Source organism: Gobio gobio (genome assembly GCF_949357685.1).
Source record: "Gobio gobio genome assembly, chromosome: 14".
NCBI classification, from domain to species: Eukaryota; Metazoa; Chordata; class Actinopteri; order Cypriniformes; family Gobionidae; genus Gobio; species Gobio gobio.
This window is the reverse complement of record NC_137107.1, coordinates 21,130,347-21,148,374: the sequence shown is the minus strand read 5'-3', so window position 1 is coordinate 21,148,374 and position 18,028 is coordinate 21,130,347. Positions and strand designations below refer to the sequence as shown.

The 18,028-nt window shown below is 39.7% G+C and overlaps 1 protein-coding gene across 1 annotated transcript in view; it reads right to left on the bottom strand.

The window, feature by feature from the left end:
- Window positions 1-248: 248 nt before the first annotated feature.
- Window positions 249-18,028, bottom strand: part of LOC307137062 (uncharacterized protein) — a gene marked incomplete at both ends in the record, with an annotated part of 29,897 nt that continues 12,117 nt past the window's right edge. Inside the window, 6 exons of the mRNA XM_079834541.1 lie at window positions 249-472; window positions 3,800-3,928; window positions 13,805-13,873; window positions 13,985-15,968; window positions 16,604-16,666; window positions 17,380-17,487. Coding sequence (XP_079690667.1) covers window positions 249-472; window positions 3,800-3,928; window positions 13,805-13,873; window positions 13,985-15,968; window positions 16,604-16,666; window positions 17,380-17,487 — 2,577 coding nt within the window. The remainder of the gene's footprint in view (window positions 473-3,799; window positions 3,929-13,804; window positions 13,874-13,984; window positions 15,969-16,603; window positions 16,667-17,379; window positions 17,488-18,028) is intronic.

Genomic DNA, 18,028 nt, shown 5'->3' with positions numbered 1-18,028 from the left:
CATGCAAATATTTCTTAAATATATACATGCTTGTGTGTGTATAATTATTATTTATATATAAACACAGAGTACACACACATATATTATGTAAACACAAACTTTTATTTTGGATGTGATTAATCGCAATTAATCTTTTGACAGCCCTAAAAATAACTTTAACTTCCACATGTGCTTCATTTCACAGACATGTGAATTTAAACAAACTACAACTAAAGAAACCTGACATGTCAGTGAGTTGTTTCTTCATATTATCTGCACTGCAATTTCTTTTTGGAAGCTGTAATGCGATTATATATGTAAAACTTTACGGTCTTCCAATCGCGGTTCTTCAGCGCTTCTGGTTCAGCTTTTAAACATTTGTCACAGTCGCTCTTTGCTGGTACAGTGAATGATGTGATGAAACGCTTCATGTGCCTTTCCACCGCCTGCACCTCAGTCTGCTGCCAGGGTGTCTTCTTCTGGGTAGTTTTACCTAAAAGTGGACAGAAAATAATTGAAATGATAAAAAGTGTGTGCTAGAATTCCAATCTGAAGTTCTGAATCCTATTATCAGTTTTTAATAGGGCTGCCCCTAGGGCTGTGCCGGTAAACGTGACAACCGCACCACCGCGGGGGCTGAGTAGCACTGGCGGTGGTCGGCCAAAACACCTTTTTTTGGACGTGAATATTGTGACACGAGTGAAGCACAAAGCTTTGTTTACAAAATAAATAATGGGTTTGCAATTAAATGTTACATCGCACCCATGGAAACATATGGATTCATGCCGAACGAGAGAGGTAGGCTTTGTGAGCTGAGCCAAATTTAGCTTTGCGTTTTGTGATCTGGTCACCCGATTTTCCACGAATTTAACAATAGGCTTACTCCATTTTATTCTGCTGGACATGGAATCTCTTATTTATTTTCCCAAATCTTCATTTACGTCTCTCACATGGGATTATAAACAGGTCTTCCTTTTGTTTGCTTTAAATTAGGGGTCATGTCATTTACTGTGGTAAAGTACAAAACGGTGTAGGGCATATACATTTTACTTCAAATTGTACTGAACACAGTGTGTGCTTGTTATTAGACTTAAAGGGTTAGTTCACCCAAAAATGTAAATTCTGTCCTTCCCCTCATGTGGTTGGACACCCGTCAGACCTCCGTTCATCTTCAGAACACAAATGAAGATATTTTAGTGTAAATCTGATGGCTCTGAAAGGCCTCCACTGGCTCAATGCACTTTACACTCTCAAGACCCTTAAAAGGTACTAAAGACGTCGATACAAAGCCCATCTCACTACAGTGGTTCTACAATAACTTTATGAAGAGACCAGAATAGTTTCTGTGCGCAAAAAATAAAAAATAAATAACGACTTATATAGTGATGACCGATTTGAAAACACTGCATCATGAAGCTTCAAAGTGTTATGAATCAGTGAGTCGATTCAGCAGTTTGGATCGCCAAAGTCACATGACTTCAGCAGTTTGGCGGTTTGACACATAATCCGAATCATGAATCGACTCACTGATTCATAACGCTTCGAAGCTTCATGATGCTGTGTTTTGAAATAGTCATCACTATACAAGTCGTTATTTAGGTTTTTTTTGCGCACAAAAACTATTCTCGCCAATTCATAAAGTTATTGTAGAACCACTGTAGTGAGATGGACTTTGTATCGACGTCTTTAGTGTCTTTTAAGGGTCTTGAGAGTGTAAAGTGCATTGAGCCAATGGAGGCCTTTCAGAGCCATCGGATTTACACTAAAATATCTTAATTTGTGTTCTGAAGATGTAGGACTGTAATCTCCCAGTCAATTAGTCGATTATTAGTCGATACGTTCTGGCTCGACCAAAATTCTCATTGGTCGATTTTTTGCCGCGTTCATTTCATCAGTTTTGTCGTGTTCATTTCATCAGGTGGAGAGCACTAATTGCTAATGGGGGTGTTTTCAGAGCACCCCTGTTTCACAGGTAACAGTCTGTCTTCAGAACACCCCCATTGTTTTCACTTATTTTGGATTAGCCCAACCCACTGGAGAAGAGAGACAGACTGAAGTAACGTTAGGCTACTTTGCTGTGTTTTATTTATTTAATTGTGAGAGCGTTTTCCTAGTCAGTCCTCTTCTACCATGTCAACAAAGACATCGGCAGTGTGGCAACATTTAAAAAAAAATAGAAAATGGGGAAAAAAAAGACACAATGCTAATTTTGCAAGCAACAGTTTGCATATCACAGCTCGACAAACATGTCATATCCCCTAAAGACGGTAAGCTAACTTGTCTGCGTTAGGTTGCCCCGTCTGTTTTGAGTAGGCTATATGAACATATCAGAATTGCCATATTTCAATGTTTTTTTATTTGGAGCCTAATGTGTGTGGCCACTGTTTGTATTAGTTTTGAGCCTATGCTTTATTTTTCAGTTATGCAATTTATTTTGTTTCTGCTCTTGATCTGGCTTGTTTAATAAATATTCCTTTTTTATTAAAGTGGACGTGCCTTTTGTGTTTACGAGTAAAAGCTTTAAGTTAATAGTCTATTCGTGTCTCAGCCGTGAAGCTGAGCTGATCCTATGTTCACAGAGCGGCTGAAATATTAGTGTCTGTCAGTTATTATAATACATATGACAAAAACAATTGTCTAAATTATGTTGCATATTCCTCAAAAGTTCTTGTGATGATATCACTAGTTGACAACATAGTAAGTTACTATATTTTGGGAAATCATAGGCTGTGATATTGCGCAGGTGCATGTGATGCCACGCTGTCAGAGCCGACAGACTCGTGTGTCAGACTCATTTCAGTGCAAAACCATTTAATATACTGCAAATAGCCTACTAGTTTATGTTTATTTAGAATTCATTTAGGCAGACATCAAGGCTACCAAGTACTGCGCACAGCGCGCAGCTAATTAATGTAAAGTTTTTTTTTTCCTAACATCATTTTTAGTCGAAAATTTCAGGACTTCAGTCGACCAAGATTTTCTTTGGGTGAACTAACCCTTTAAGATGCGTCAAGTTTATGTGTATAGCGCATTTCATACACGCTAGAGATTTTTAGTTTCGCTTTCTCTCGCAGCGCATAATCAAACAAAGCCTAAACTTATATTAGCCTACCATGATTTACTAATATTTATTTAAATGTTACCAGGCTGCAGTGTGTTGTCTGCAGTACTAAAATAAACACGCATGCTTCAATGGATGTTTGAGCCTCATTTATATTTGTAATATTCTATATATATATATATATTATATATATACACACACGTGCGCTGGCGCACCTAACCACCGCCGGAAGTTGGTCCATTACCACCGTGGTGGTAAGAAACTTCCACCGTCACAGCCCTAGCTGCCCCCTAATAGTGGTCTAACTGGTAGCCGACTAGAAGACGTTTGGTCGACCAAAATGTAATTAGTCGTTAGTCACAGGGGAAGTTTAGCTCCAACCCTAATCAAACATACCTAAAGCTAATCAAGGTCTTCAGGATTACTAAACTTACAGGCAGATGAGTGTTTTCTACTAAACACTGCAAGAGAGTGGCCCTCCAGGATCAACGTTCCCCACCCCTGGCTTAAATGAACGACAACTAGTTGACTAGAAAAATCTTTAGTTGAGGACAGCCCTAGTATTTATGTCAGCATCTACAGTGCAAGGAAAATTATGTGCACTCTACCTATAAATAGAATTACATTTAGTGTAAAAATCACTGTTTGATTGACCTAAAATACCCTGGCCTAAAATGATCATTGAGTTTAGTCTATAAACTGACAGTACATCTACAGAAAGAAGCAGACATGCTAAAGAGAAATGTGTGAAGAGTTAACCTTTGGAAGAAGGCCTCACAGCACTGACTCTTGAAGGCATCTCTTCATCTGATGGTGGTTTGCGTCTCTTGGGTGGTGGCGGCATATCATTCCTCTCGGAAGGAGGAAGTGCCACCTCTGCTGATGGTTCTATGGAAAATAAGTCAACATTATTTTATATAATAACATTTTCAGAAATATATAAACCGGTACTCTAGAATGCTGACAATACACAACTGATGTGTTATTTGTCACACTAATGATTTTAAATAATTCTTGCATAAAAGTGCAATTGTGTTCATTATTGCAAGTATAATTGAACTACATCTACATCATGAATCTTTCTAGCGGACATTTAATCAAACATAAGCTCAAGTAAACTGAGTATTTAACCATTTTATTTCAATATTATTGAAATAATATTATTGAAATAATGTTTGAGCTACAGCTTTCCTGTTGGTCAAACAGTAGAGCATAGCGCTAGCAACGCCAAGGTCATGGGTTCAATTCCCAGGGAAAGCAAGAACTGACAAATGTAAAATGTGTACCTTGAATGCAATGTAAGTCGCTTTGGATAAAAGTGTCTGCCAAATGCATAAATGTAAATGTAACAAAATGCATAAATGTAATATTAACAATCATTTGACATGGTTCGTTCTGTGCCATGACCCACCCAACATGAGAAGAGTGGATCAGCTAGCATTTTACGACAAATGTACACGTTTCTCTAATGAAACAAATCTTATGGTAGCACAAAAAGAAAAATCACTCCAGAATGAATGTTTAGTGTAAAACATGTTGAAGAATAGCTTGGAGGCATTCGATACATAATAAGCAGTTTCATCAAAAAAGTGTTTGCTCGGCGTACTTAGGGTTGGGGTACCGAAACCCGGTACCTATGTAACCGGTATGTACCGGACCAAATCAGAACGCAGATTTCAATGCCTCATTCGGTGCCACTTAAATTCAAACGTGCTTTCGCACTTTGGCTGGCGCCGAGCCAGAGACAGACACGCTCAGCGCTCGTCACATATCACAACTACTCAGTGTTTTCAACCACAATGTTTATTTTAGGTTTCAGACATTTAAATGCTCATTGTCTATGGAAGCGGCAAAAACAATCCTTTCAGACAGTTATAACTTCTTATAGTTATATAGTTATAAACTACGTGTTTTATTCATATCAGATACACATTATATAGTGACTCTATAGTTTACTCTATTTTTCTCCCAGTTCAGGTCACTTACTTTCATGTGTTTTGTGAGACGTGAATGAATTTACGTGATGTAAATCCGACAAATCCGATTCTCTGAGGCGTAAACTAATATGGCGCCGCCCATCGCGCAGTATAGATCAACTAACACACATTTGAAAATCCCAATATCAGATAGTTCATGACAAAGTTAGCAAGTTTGTGAATATTTTGAATAAAAAAGAAAAACGAAATAAACCCGATATAGCTGAGCTATCACGGCTGCTGTGTGTCATGTGAGAAGCACGACGCATCGCCATGGAAACAATAAGGCGATGCGTTCTAGAATATTTAGCCAGAGAATATGGTCATATTTCTGCAATAAAGCTGAAGCTGGTTTGTAGCAGACCAAGAACACAGACGACTGCTGTTATTACTGTAACTGTTATTTAGTGTTAAATTAGTTCACTAGTATTAGTAAAGGTCCCATGGCATGAAATTTTCATTTTATGAGGTTTTTCAACATTAATATGAGTTCCCCTAGCCTGAATATTGTCCCCAAGTAGATAGAAATGTTGATCGGTGTAAACACGAGTTCTGGCTGTCTTTCTCTGCCTTTGAGAAAATGACAGGCCAGACGAGCCAATCCTGAAGTCTCCTGGTTTGACGTCCAAACAGGAACGGTTACCTCCCTTTCCTCCGCCCAGAGAATCTGGCACGCCCATGCAAACGCTCGAGAGATCATTCCTTGTGAACGAGTGAATGCTGGCAGTTTCTCAGTGTTTGGATGTACAGATGAAAACAGAAGTCTTTTTTCAGTTCCTTCTGATCTGTGATCAGTGATTTCTGATGTGTAGCTAATTATTTATTTTTCGTGCACACGCAGCGGCTTCTCTCTCTCCAGACAGAACGGTGTTTTCGTGTTTTCTATCTTGTGAGTCAGTGTTTTTGTACGTCCTCGTCGCGTCTACCGGTTCTAAAATGTGCATACAGTCATGAGTTTCTGCTCAACATCGGCCTCACACACGCCGACAGCGGAGGCACCAAACGCGGCGTAAGATTAAGCAGAAGGGAGTAAGCGTGAGCATATTCGGGCTAGCCAGCCTAGCCCCACAATAAACTGGATTACATTCGATTACTGCTGTTGTGTCTTTGGCTTTTTTACTTCCTGCTTCGCTACTGTTCGGACGCTCTTGCTTACTGCTCCGCGCTTTGCTCTATCGCTTCTATATTTTACAACTTCAGCAAATCAGCACATTGCTCAAACGACAAAGCTTGACTCCAATGATAAAATTAGAAACTCTGGTGACTGAATTCCTAAACAAAAAGCGGAATATTTCAACCGACCAGCCTCCCACTGCCTCCAGCTTACATTCCGGAGAAGAGAAAACACAGCTGCCTACATTCAAAAGGATAAGAAAATGCCTCTTCTAGAATCTACTTGCTGCACAAACTGCCACAGACTTTTACAAAGGATTGCAGTTCTTGAAACAAAGTTATTTACGGAACCATCCAACCAGACGAATCACACAGCAGAGCTTCATCATGATCGCCCTCTGCACACTGCCGGTGAGTCCCATAAATGTAGTGCTACTCAACATGTAGAGAAACAAGTAACTGATCAACACACTAATCAATGGAACAAACAGGGAGCGAGACCCAAAGGCACTCGAGACATCAGATTGTCACGAGCATCACATATTGCCGCAGTAGCATGCTCTACCCCAGACACAAGGATTGCAAACACTAGTTTTCTACCACCAAATATACATCTTGAAAACAGATTTGAAGAGCTAATGAATGTGGGTGAGGAATCCCCAAACGTGATAAATGTGACCGAACACAGATTGAATCAGCCCGCAGCTAACACTAATGCTAACAGGCGCTCAAGGTCGAGCAGACAGCGGCCCTCAGCTCAGAGCGCAGCCGAGCCCAGGACTCTGATAGTGGGCGACTCAACAATCAGAAACATTAGCAGCAGGGATACAACTACATGCTGCCTTCCACAAGCAACAGTTTCTGATGTCAACAGGGAACTTAAGAACATTCTGATGAAACACAAGACTGCAAATCGACTTATCATTCATGTGGGAAAGAACGATATTCAGAGAGAGGAGTCAGAACTTCTAAAGAGGGATTTTAATGAACTTTTTGAAACACTTAGGAAACTGAAAGTTCAGCCGTTCATCAGTGGACCACTTCCAGCAAAAGGAACAAATAGGTTTTCACGGCTACTTGGGCTTAATACATGGCTGCAAAAAACCTGCAACATGAAGGGAGTGAACTTTAATCGACAATTTTAATCTCTTCTGGAGTCAGAGACAACTGTTTACATCAAATGGCCTCCACCCAAACAAACTCGGTGCAAGAGTGCTAAAGGACAATATTTATTTTTCCCTTCATCATCCTTCAGCTGTGTGTGCTAACCCACTCAACCTGGATGGCACACACACACCAGTAAAGTACGATCACAGGACTTCATTTCAGCATCTGAATGGACATGCGGTTGATACACCCCACAAGGACAATGATAACACCACGCAGCCACAACAACCACTTCTCATGGACACACTCCCAGCTGAGCCCCGCCCTCAGAGCTCACCACAGATAGACTGTGACGAATTAGAACTGCTCCAAATGACACAGATCGAGGCACTAAACAGTAACATCTCAGCCCATACTGTGGAGTCTGTGGAGGCACTGGTAAAAATGGGGACCATCAGGAGTGACACTGGTGAAATTTTAAAACTTATATGTAATATAAGCAATAGGCTGGAAGAAATGTCACTCCTTGAACCGGACGATAACATATTGCAGCTTCCGGTAACACCAGAGAAACAGCCCCCCTCACCAGACATGTTATTCCGCTCTACAGCATCCCCGCCTCTGAGCTTCACAGAGAAAATGGATTTTGTTTATACTGGAAACAGACAATCACACTCGATCGCTGCGAGCCCCCAGATATCAACCAAAAAGCGTCAAGGCCCACAACCACCAAAGACTGTGGGCCCAGCTCGCTCTGCCCCTCCTCCTGTGAGATTTCTTCGGTCACAACGTCAGGGCACACACCCTCCTCCATCTGCACCAAAAACAACTGATACCAGCTCTCAGTGACGTGTTCTGGGTCCTCGCAAAGTCACCAGCAATCTTATCAAATGTTTACAAAACATGCGTGAATCCAGTGTGCCTTTATCTTTCTCTATTTCTGTTCTGGTACGTGATAGAAAGTCCAAGGCTTTCTCAGGCCGTATGGCAAACCCATCTAATCTGCTGCCTGTTAATTGTCAAACTAAGATTACTATGGGGGAAAAAAATAAAATTAATACTGTTAAGTTAGCACTCTTAAACATCCGTTCACTTAAAAACAAATCATTTCTAGTCAACGACTTAATATCCACAAACAACCTAGATTTTTTGCTTCTAAATGAAACGTGGCTAGAAGACAGCTGCAGTGCAACAGTCCTCAATGAAACAGCCCCTCCTAACTTTACTTTTATGAGTGTCTGCAGACCAGTCAGAAGGGGGGGGGGGGGGGGGTCGCTGCTCTATTTAAAGATGTTTATCAATGTAAGCAAGTATCATTTGGTGACTATTTGTCTCTAGAATATCTGGGCATTGTGCTAAAAGGTGCTCCACGCATCCTGCTTATCATTATTTATAGGCCTCCGAAATATTCTCCGGCCTTTATTGATGACTTTACAGAGCTGTTATCAGCAATCTCATCTGAGTATGACTGTTTTGCTATTGCTGGGGATTTTAACATTCACATTGACAATGCTGAATCCAGTACAACAAAAGATCTCATGACTGTTCTTAACACTTTTGATTTGACACAACATGTTCACGGACCCACACATGATCGTGTACACACTCTAGATTTACTTATCAGTAAGGGTCTAAATATTTCATCAATAGTTATTAAGGATGTGGCACTGTCTGATCATTTCTGTATTTTCTTTGATATATCAATCTCTCCTGCCATTGAAACTAGATCTGTCTCTGTCAAAAAGAGATGCTTAAATGAGAACACTAGTGTGCTGTTTATGAAGGCTATATCTCTAACACCAAGCATATCTGCAGACTCTGTTGATTTTCTCCTTGACTCTTTTAACTCAAAAGTTAAGGGTGTAATTGATGATATTGCTCCTGTGAAAGTCAGAAAAAAGAGTGGCAAACAAAAAGCACCTTGGAGAAACTCAACAGCAGTGCAATTAATGAAAAGACAATGCAGGAAATCGGAACGCATGTGGCGAAAGACAAAACTTGTAGTCCATTATAAGATCTATAAAGACAGTCTTCGTGCTTTCAATGTGGAACTAGGCAAAGCTAGACAGACCTTCTTTTCAAATATTATAAACAGAAACATAAACAACACACGCACTCTCTTTGCTACTGTAGAGAGACTAACAAACCCCCCCGAGTCACATTCCCAGTGAAATGCTCTCAGACAGCAAATGTAGTGAGTTTGCTTCCTTCTTCTCAGAGAAAATCATTAATATCAGAAATGCGATTAGCACATCCTTGAGTTTCTCTGGGGTGAATCAGATCAGACCACAGCCTCAGAAAGTTACTATGACTGATTTCGAAGCAATTGATGGTAAAATTTTAGAAGAAACAGTACAGCACCTTAAAACATCAACCTGCGCCCTTGACACACTCCCCACTTCTTTTTTCAAAAGTGTGTTTAACTGTTTGGAAGCAGATCTCCTAGAAGTTGTAAACTCCTCACTTCTTTCTGGGACTTTTCCAAACTCCCTAAAAACCGCAGTAGTAAAGCCTCTCCTGAAAAAGAGAAATCTGGATAACTCCATACTGAGCAACTACAGACCAATCTCAAATCTCCCCTTCATAGGCAAGATCATTGAAAAAGTTGTTTTCAGTCAGCTGAACAAATTCTTGAACTCAAACGGATACTTTGACAATTTTCAATCTGGTTTCCGACCGCATCACAGCACAGAGACAGCGCTCATAAAGATTATAAATGATTTTCGCCTCAATACAGATACAGGCAAAACATCAATTCTGGTACTACTGGACCTCAGTGCTGCATTCGACACTGTTGACCACAAAATACTTCTTGACAGGCTAGAAAATTGGGTTGGGCTTTCTGGAATGGTCCTCAAATGGTTCAGGTCATACTTAGAAGGGAGAGGTTATTATGTGAGTATAGGTGACCATAAGTCTGAGTGGACATCCATGACATGCGGAGTCCCACAAGGGTCAATTCTTGCACCACTACTATTCAACCTGTATATGCTGCCACTCAGCCAAATAATGAAAAATAACAAAATGGCTTACCACAGCTATGCTGACGACACCCAGATCTACTTAGCCCTATCACCTAATGACTACAGCCCCATTGACTCTCTATGTAAATGCATTGATGAAGTTAACAGTTGGATGTGCCAAAACTTTCTTCAGTTAAACAAAGACAAAACTGAAATTACTACATTTGGAAACAAAGATGAAATTCTCAAGGTGAATGCATATCTTGAGGCTAAAGGCCTGAAATCAAAAAATCAAGTCAGGAATCTTGGTGTGATTTTGGAGTCAGACCTGAGTTTCAATAGTCATGTCAAAGCAATAACTAAATCCGCTTACTATCATCTCAAAAACATATCAAGAATTAGATGCTTTGTTTCCAGGCAAGACTTAGAGAAACTCGTTCATGCTTTTATTACCAGTAGGGTGGACTATTGTAATGGTCTCCTCACCGGCCTTCCCAAAAAGACCATTAGACAGCTGCAGCTCATACAGAACGCTGCTGCCAGGATCCTGAGCAGAACCAGAAAATATGACCGTATCACACCAGTCCTCAGATCTTTACACTGGCTTCCAGTTACATTTAGGATCGATTTTAAAGTGCTATTACTTGTATATAAATCACTAAATGACCTAGGACCTCAATACATTGCAGATATGCTGATTAAATACAAACCCAACAGATCACTCAGATCATCAGGATCAAGACAATTAGAAATACCAAGGGTTCACCCAAAGCAAGGAGAGTCTGCGTTTAGCTATTATGCCAGCCGTAGCTGGAACCAGCTTCCTGAACAGATCAGATGTGCTCCAACAGTAGCCACTTTCAAATCCAGACTCAAAACACATTTGTTCAGCTGTGCATTTACTAGGGGTGTAACGATTCATCTACTACATCGATGTATCGATTTATTTTCCTATGATCTAACTACATCGATCTGTGCTCGGCAAGATGGCCTTCCGGACGACATATATCGATCTAACATCGTTTTAAAAGGTAATCAATCGATTGTATCGATCATGGGAAATAACGCATTGGATTTAAGCACGTCAGACATTATATGGATATTTTTTCTTAGCACTTTTAATGATAAAGCCGTTAAACGTTACTCGATTAAGTCTGCCTATCTGTGACATCATCGCAACGCACGCACCAGCAGCAGCGCTAAGAAAACAAAACATAGCATGGCGGATGACAGAGAAGCCAACGTGCGAGAAATTATCAAGCCACCAGGAGAAAGAGCTAAGTTAGTAACGTTTTACCTGTACTTTCAACCATTGCTAAATGTTACCTGTGCATTCCTGACACCAGTGTGCCAGCAGAGCGAGCTTTAGCACTGCTGGAGACATAGTGAACGCACAGAGAAGTGTTCTGCGGTCAGATCATGTTGATATTTTTGAAAAAGAAATATGTAGTCATTGAAGAGTAGTTGGTTACATTTTATCTTTGTTAAATATTGTTTATTTATTAAACTGAGAGTAGTAGCAGGTTCAGCCAGTTTATTCAATCTGAAGAAATGTTGGTTGCACTTTATTTTTGATATTAATATTGTATTTGTATTATTTTAATGTTGAAAAACAACAGCAAAAGTAGCAGGTAAACTTACTATTAATTAAACCTGAAGAGAAGTTAGTTGCACTTTATTTCTTATATTAATATTGTAATATTTTTATGTTGGAAAACAAAAGCAGAAGTAGCAGGTTAACCTACTGTTGAAATGTTGGTTGCACTTACTGTGCTTTTATTGAAAATGTATTGAATATTGAAAATGAGAGCAGAAAAGGTTAACTTCCTTTTAATTCAACCTAAACTGTTGGTTGCACTTTATTCAAATAAAATTTGAATGCATTTGCCATTAATTGTTGTTTACTTGTTTGTTTATATCCATAATTAATTGATACCTGATTCCCTTACAAGAAACAACAGGAATCTAGGAAACTTCACCTACATTGACCAGTATCCAGATATTTATTTCAGTCACACAATTTTTGGCTAAAAAGTTACTGAATCGATTTCAAGTCACTGAATCGTTTCGGATCGTATCGTTCTAAATGAACCAATATCGTCCTTGAATCGTATCGACAACCTCAAATCGTGATACGAATCGAATCGTTGTTAAAACGAATCGTTACACCCCTAGCATTTACTGAATGAGCACTGTGCCACTGTACGTGCTTTGTCCGAACTGCTTGCATTTTAATTTATATGCTTAAATTTAACCCTGTTTTTATTTTTAATTATACTCTTTATTTTTATCTTTCAATGTTTTCTTTATTTTTTATTTCTTTTAATTCCTATTATAACTGTAATATTTTTATTTCATTTCTGTGTAAAGCACTTTGAATTGCCACTGTGTATGAAATGTGCTATACAAATAAACTTGCCTTGCCTTGCCTTGCCTTTGTTTGCGCTGTGCACTGACACTTATTTTATTTTAAAAATAATGCTATTATCAACACTTACTTTTAACTCGTTCATCTCGACAGCTGTAATGGTACTTTGCATGTGTTACAAAGTTGGTAATAATGATGAAGACGGACTCGGTGTGACTGGGACTCGTGTTTATTCAGAACTCTCAGATACAAACACAATAAACTCGCGCTGACTGACAGCGCTCTCATAACTCAGTAGGTACTATAAATAACTTTGTTAGCGATCGCTGAGCTCCGTCTCTGGTACGTTAGTGATGTCCGGTTCGCGAACGATCTTTCTTTTGAACCTGTTCTTTTTAGTGAACCGAATCAGTTCACCAAATCGGACTGAATCGTTCTAAACGGTTGGCGTCTCCAGTCAGCGCTGATCCATAATTTACTAAAGTTACTAACTTTCTGACATGAGTGACAGTCCCTCCGACTAGAAATAGACTAATAACCTGAAGTATATGCTGTAACTACAACAGTTCAGACATGCTGAGAACTGATGTGAAGTGAACTCAGGTCCATCCGTCTCTCTGGCAGCAGCTCGTGCCTGCTCGTGCCTCGTAGACCAAGTTAAACCACGCCCCCTCCGCTCATTTAAAATGCAAAGATGTCAGCCAATCACAACAGTGGGCGTTTTTACTGAAGTCTCACAGCAGACACACCTCTTGAAGCAGGGCATTCAGCCACAGGGCAAACAGCAGTATAGAAAAAATGCCTTTTATTTCTAAATTATGACATTTTATGATGTAAAAGTCATTCTAACAATATAAGTACACCTCAGGAAACATTATAAAATAATAGAAAAATGCCATGCCATGGGACCTTTAAGTAAACTGTGTTTTGTATTTATTTATATATTTAAGTATACTTTAAACTTGTAATAAAGTTTTAAATAATAATAAATAAATAAATAGACATTCTTTAATCTCATCCACCTTGTTTTGTGTCTCTTTTTTTTTTTTAAAGTATTGGTTCAGGCACCGGTACGTTTTAAAAGTATCAGTTTGTTACCCAATCCTAGGCGTACTGGAGCATCTTCAATGTTGGAACAATGTTTTTGCCTGTCAGGTCTTTACAAGTCACGTAACTGAAAAGTATGAATGCAAACTATGCAAAATTAAGTAGTGTATATTTTGACAGAAATACAAACCGTCAACGGTAGATGAACAGGGTTCCTCTTGTATGCTCCCTTCTTCCTCATCACAGTCAAGAACTTTTTCTGTGGAAGTTGAAAGTGCAGCTTAACAATGGTATATAATGGATCATAAACACATGGTATATGAAAACATGGTAAACAGAAAATCAAAGAAAGACAAATAAAATAACACACCATCAGGATCGATCCCAATTTCATCCAAGTTCTTGCCATGGAACTCAGCTAATCTTCCTTGCTCAAGGGCCATTAGGACTTTGCTGATCTTGGCAAGTTGCAGGGTCTTCTCAGGGAGTCGATAGAACTCACGATGTATTCTTATGTCGTGTCCAAGAAAGTTTGCCAGCTGGTCCATCTCTGTGTCGGTCATATTCAGCACTGTTGAAAGGGTTGCGGCATGCTTTCGCAGTCTGGTAGATGTCAGTGACTTGGGACACTTTGCACCACACGCCTTTGCAAAGCCACGGAGGCAGTCTGACCCTCGGAAATGTGTCATGGCTTCTGGTCTCGCAAACATATAGGCATTGTCTTTTAAAACTGCACAAGCCTCTCTCTGCTTAACAAGGAGTTCTAAGGCACACAGCATTTTTGGAGTCAGAAGTATTGGAACTGGTCGACCACGCTTTCCCCTGGTGATAACCCTTGTGAAGTGTCTGCAGAGTTTTTTTTCTACTTCAGAGAGTGCCCAGTCCACATCCTCATGCGGATCAGAAGTGTCTCTTGATAGAAATGCAGACAGAGGCATGCTGGCCACCTCTCCTTCCCTGCGCCGGTTAAAGAGAATCATCTGGGCTAGACATACCTTCGCCAGCTCCATCCAGGCTTTAGTAGAGGGACTTTCGGAAAGTAATTTGAACCACTCGTCTTGCACTTCACTGAGATAGGTATGCATTTTTTGGACATCTTCAGTAAAGGGCATGATAGTGGGCAGATTCCACTTTGCTTCACTGATGTTCCTCAATGCTGTAGCCGAGATCAGCTCATTCCACTTGTTCGCATGGACTTCAAGAAACTCACTGGCATTCTTCACAAGCTGTTCATCATTTGAGATTAAGCCCTGAGCTTTTAAGAGTTTGCTTACTTTGACCAGGGAATTACCAAGCTTGTTTGCAAGCGATGGAATCATGAATTTGTCTGTTTCACTGTCATACCCACACGTATACTTGACAGCCTTGACAGTCTTCATGTACTTCTTTGGATTTACACAATCTTCCATTGTTTTTAAAGAGGTGACTCTCCTCGCATTGTGAATCAACCGTCCCAATTCTCGCATCTTCTCTCGCACACACTGTTTGTTTTTGTCTGATAGCCCACCTTTGTTTAACAAGCGCTGCCCAAATTCAGTAATTACGGTGTCATTTTTTATTATATCTGTGATTGGGTCAGGATTCATGGCACTGATTACTCCCCACAGGTGTTTGGTCACGTTTGAAGGCACAGGCCCAGTGTATGTACACATGGACTGAACACGATTTTTTCCTGGTTTGAGGAGGACTGACTGGGGTTTAAGTTTACAAGAACGCATGTGTCGCCACAGGACCCTTCTAGTAAAAAGTCCTTGACAGTATGCACAATGCATGAAATCTTCTCCCTGCACTTTTTTAGGTGGTCGTTTGTATGGCACCAGTTCCCCCTTTCCTGATTCCATAACAGCAGCATTGTGGGCATAGTTTCCTCGGTTGCGAATATAACCCAGCTGTTGTTTTCTCTCCTTTGAACCCTTTGGAAAGCTTAGAGCTCGAGCAACATCTGATTTATTTTCATGTGAACTTTCTAGATGCCTTGCCATCTTAGCGTATGGTTTAGAGCAATACAAGCAGTAATGTCTCTTGTTGTACACTCTACCGCCATCTCTTTTTTGGTATTCACATACAACCACGCTGTCTATTGTGTTCTGACTTGAACTGGGTTCTTCTCCTGTTCCAGGTGCATCAGACGCAAGGCTGTTCACTTTGTCTGTGGTTGTGGAATCACAGTCAGGGGAGCTCACTGAGCCAGATTCATCAACATCCAGTTCATCAAGAAGTTGACGTTTTGTTGGGTTTAGAGCAAGGCTAACATCACTGTCACTGTCGGAAGTGGTATCGGGAACGTAATTATCTGAACTCTCGGGTGTAGAATCAAAGAGCTCACCAGAATCTTGAGGATCTGTGTCTTTTAGCTAAAAAAAAAAAGTTAATTAGAAATGGGTTGAACTGCCACAATTAATTGATCAGTAAATTAACAGACATAAATTGGCAACTATTTGTGATAATCAATTAACTGTTTAGGTATTCCATTTTTGATGATTCTCTAATATTTTATAGTCAAAATGATTTCACAATAATATATTCTTATTGCATTAAGTTACACTAGTCACCAAGTAATTGATAATGAGAATACATTTTGATGGCAGCTCTAAGCAAAATCCCTGATCAATATGAAATAACAATGGCTACGTTTGCATGCAACCAAACTCCATTAGTAATTCGATTGATGGCTCGATCCAACTGAAAAGCCTTTATGTAAAATACCTTAATTGCTACGATTGAGCTAGATCCAAATAAAATTTCTATTGGATTGGATTCTTTTTATAATCTGATCGAGAGGACATCTAAACACTTGATCGCATAGAAAACGCTCAGTGAACATTTAACTTTTTGTTATTAGCAATTTATAAGCTAGGTGCAAAAGATGAAAAAACTCCAAAGCTTGTCAAAAACGAGTGAACTGAGAAGCACAGACGCAAAGTAAGTGCATGATCATAAAATAATAATAATTTCAGGATAGTCAAGGGCCAATTACTAGAAGACTTACCATGACACTTTTAGTCCGTCTCAGTCTGGGTACAAAAACCTCATTTTGGAGCTGTGTCACAATCTGTAAACAAAAAGTATAATCAACATGAATTATTATAAAATAGTATTTGAGGTTCAAAAATAAGACTGCAAGTGTGTGTAGAACTTTTGATCATCCAATTGGACAATTATAGCATTGCAAAAATGCAAATTTACAGAGGTTTTTTTGTTTTGTTTCAATACTTGCATTTTAAAATAAACTTCTAAATGTCTGTTTCGTCGCTATGTAACTAACAGAAGACGATTTTAAAATTGTGGCGCTTCTAATTAAAGGGATAGTTCACCCAAAAACTTTCAACAATTTTTCCATAAATTGAACAGGGAAGGCGATCGGCCGAAAGTTTACTTTATAAAGTTGTATGGATATTTTTCTTACACAAACGCATCGAATCGCTTCAGAAGGCCTTTATTAACACCCCTGGAGCCGTGTGGAGCAGTTATTTGACGGACAGATGCATTTTTTACGGACTTCAAAAACAGAGCAACTATTACTGCCATTCTAATGCTTGGATTAGCCTGGACTTTTGTAATAACTCAGATTTTATTTGTCTGAAAGAAGAATGTCATACACACCTAGGAAGACTTGAGGGAGAGTAAATCATGGGCTAATTTTCATTTTTGGATGAAATATCCCTTTAAGTGACAAAAAGCAGTTGACAATGTACAAAATACACATACTTGCCACATTTGCAACGGTAAAAATGTGCAACACTTCAGTGATGAACATGAACGTACCTGTTGAGGAGAGCTGATCTGAGCCGATTCCTCGTCCATCTGAGTCTCTGACCGGACAGAAGGATCACCGTGACCTGCTGCGCTGGTATTAACAGCAATGCTGCACATCTGTAAGAGACAACAGTCATATGACAAGATATTAGGACATGGAAACACAAGAGAGAAGTCTGAAGACGACACCGCATGACTTCAGAGAGAAAGACAGAGCAACTTCATCTTTAAACATGTACTACTGTCCAGTCAAACTCTGTCTGCACACACACACACACACATCTGGAATAAAACAGGCTTCATGAGGACCTCAAACACACACACTGTTAAAGTTCCTTATGGGGACCAGTTTCATCCAGTTCAAAAAACAAGTTTGAACTCAAACACTGACTGAAAGTGTGTTGTGGGGACGTCGTGAGTGTCCACTTTAAAGCAACTATTAACCCGGAAAAAATCCCTGTGGAGGACAAAACTGGCCCTAGATTCTCCTCTACCACTGAGACACTGGACACCTGTCATTAAACTGTTGGGTTTGGGGATTTACACCAGATACGCATCAAAATATGCTTTAAAAACACTAAAACAGGGCAAAGAGTTACATTTTCAGTGATGAACATGAACGTACCTGTTGAGGAGAGCTGATCTGAGCCGATTCCTC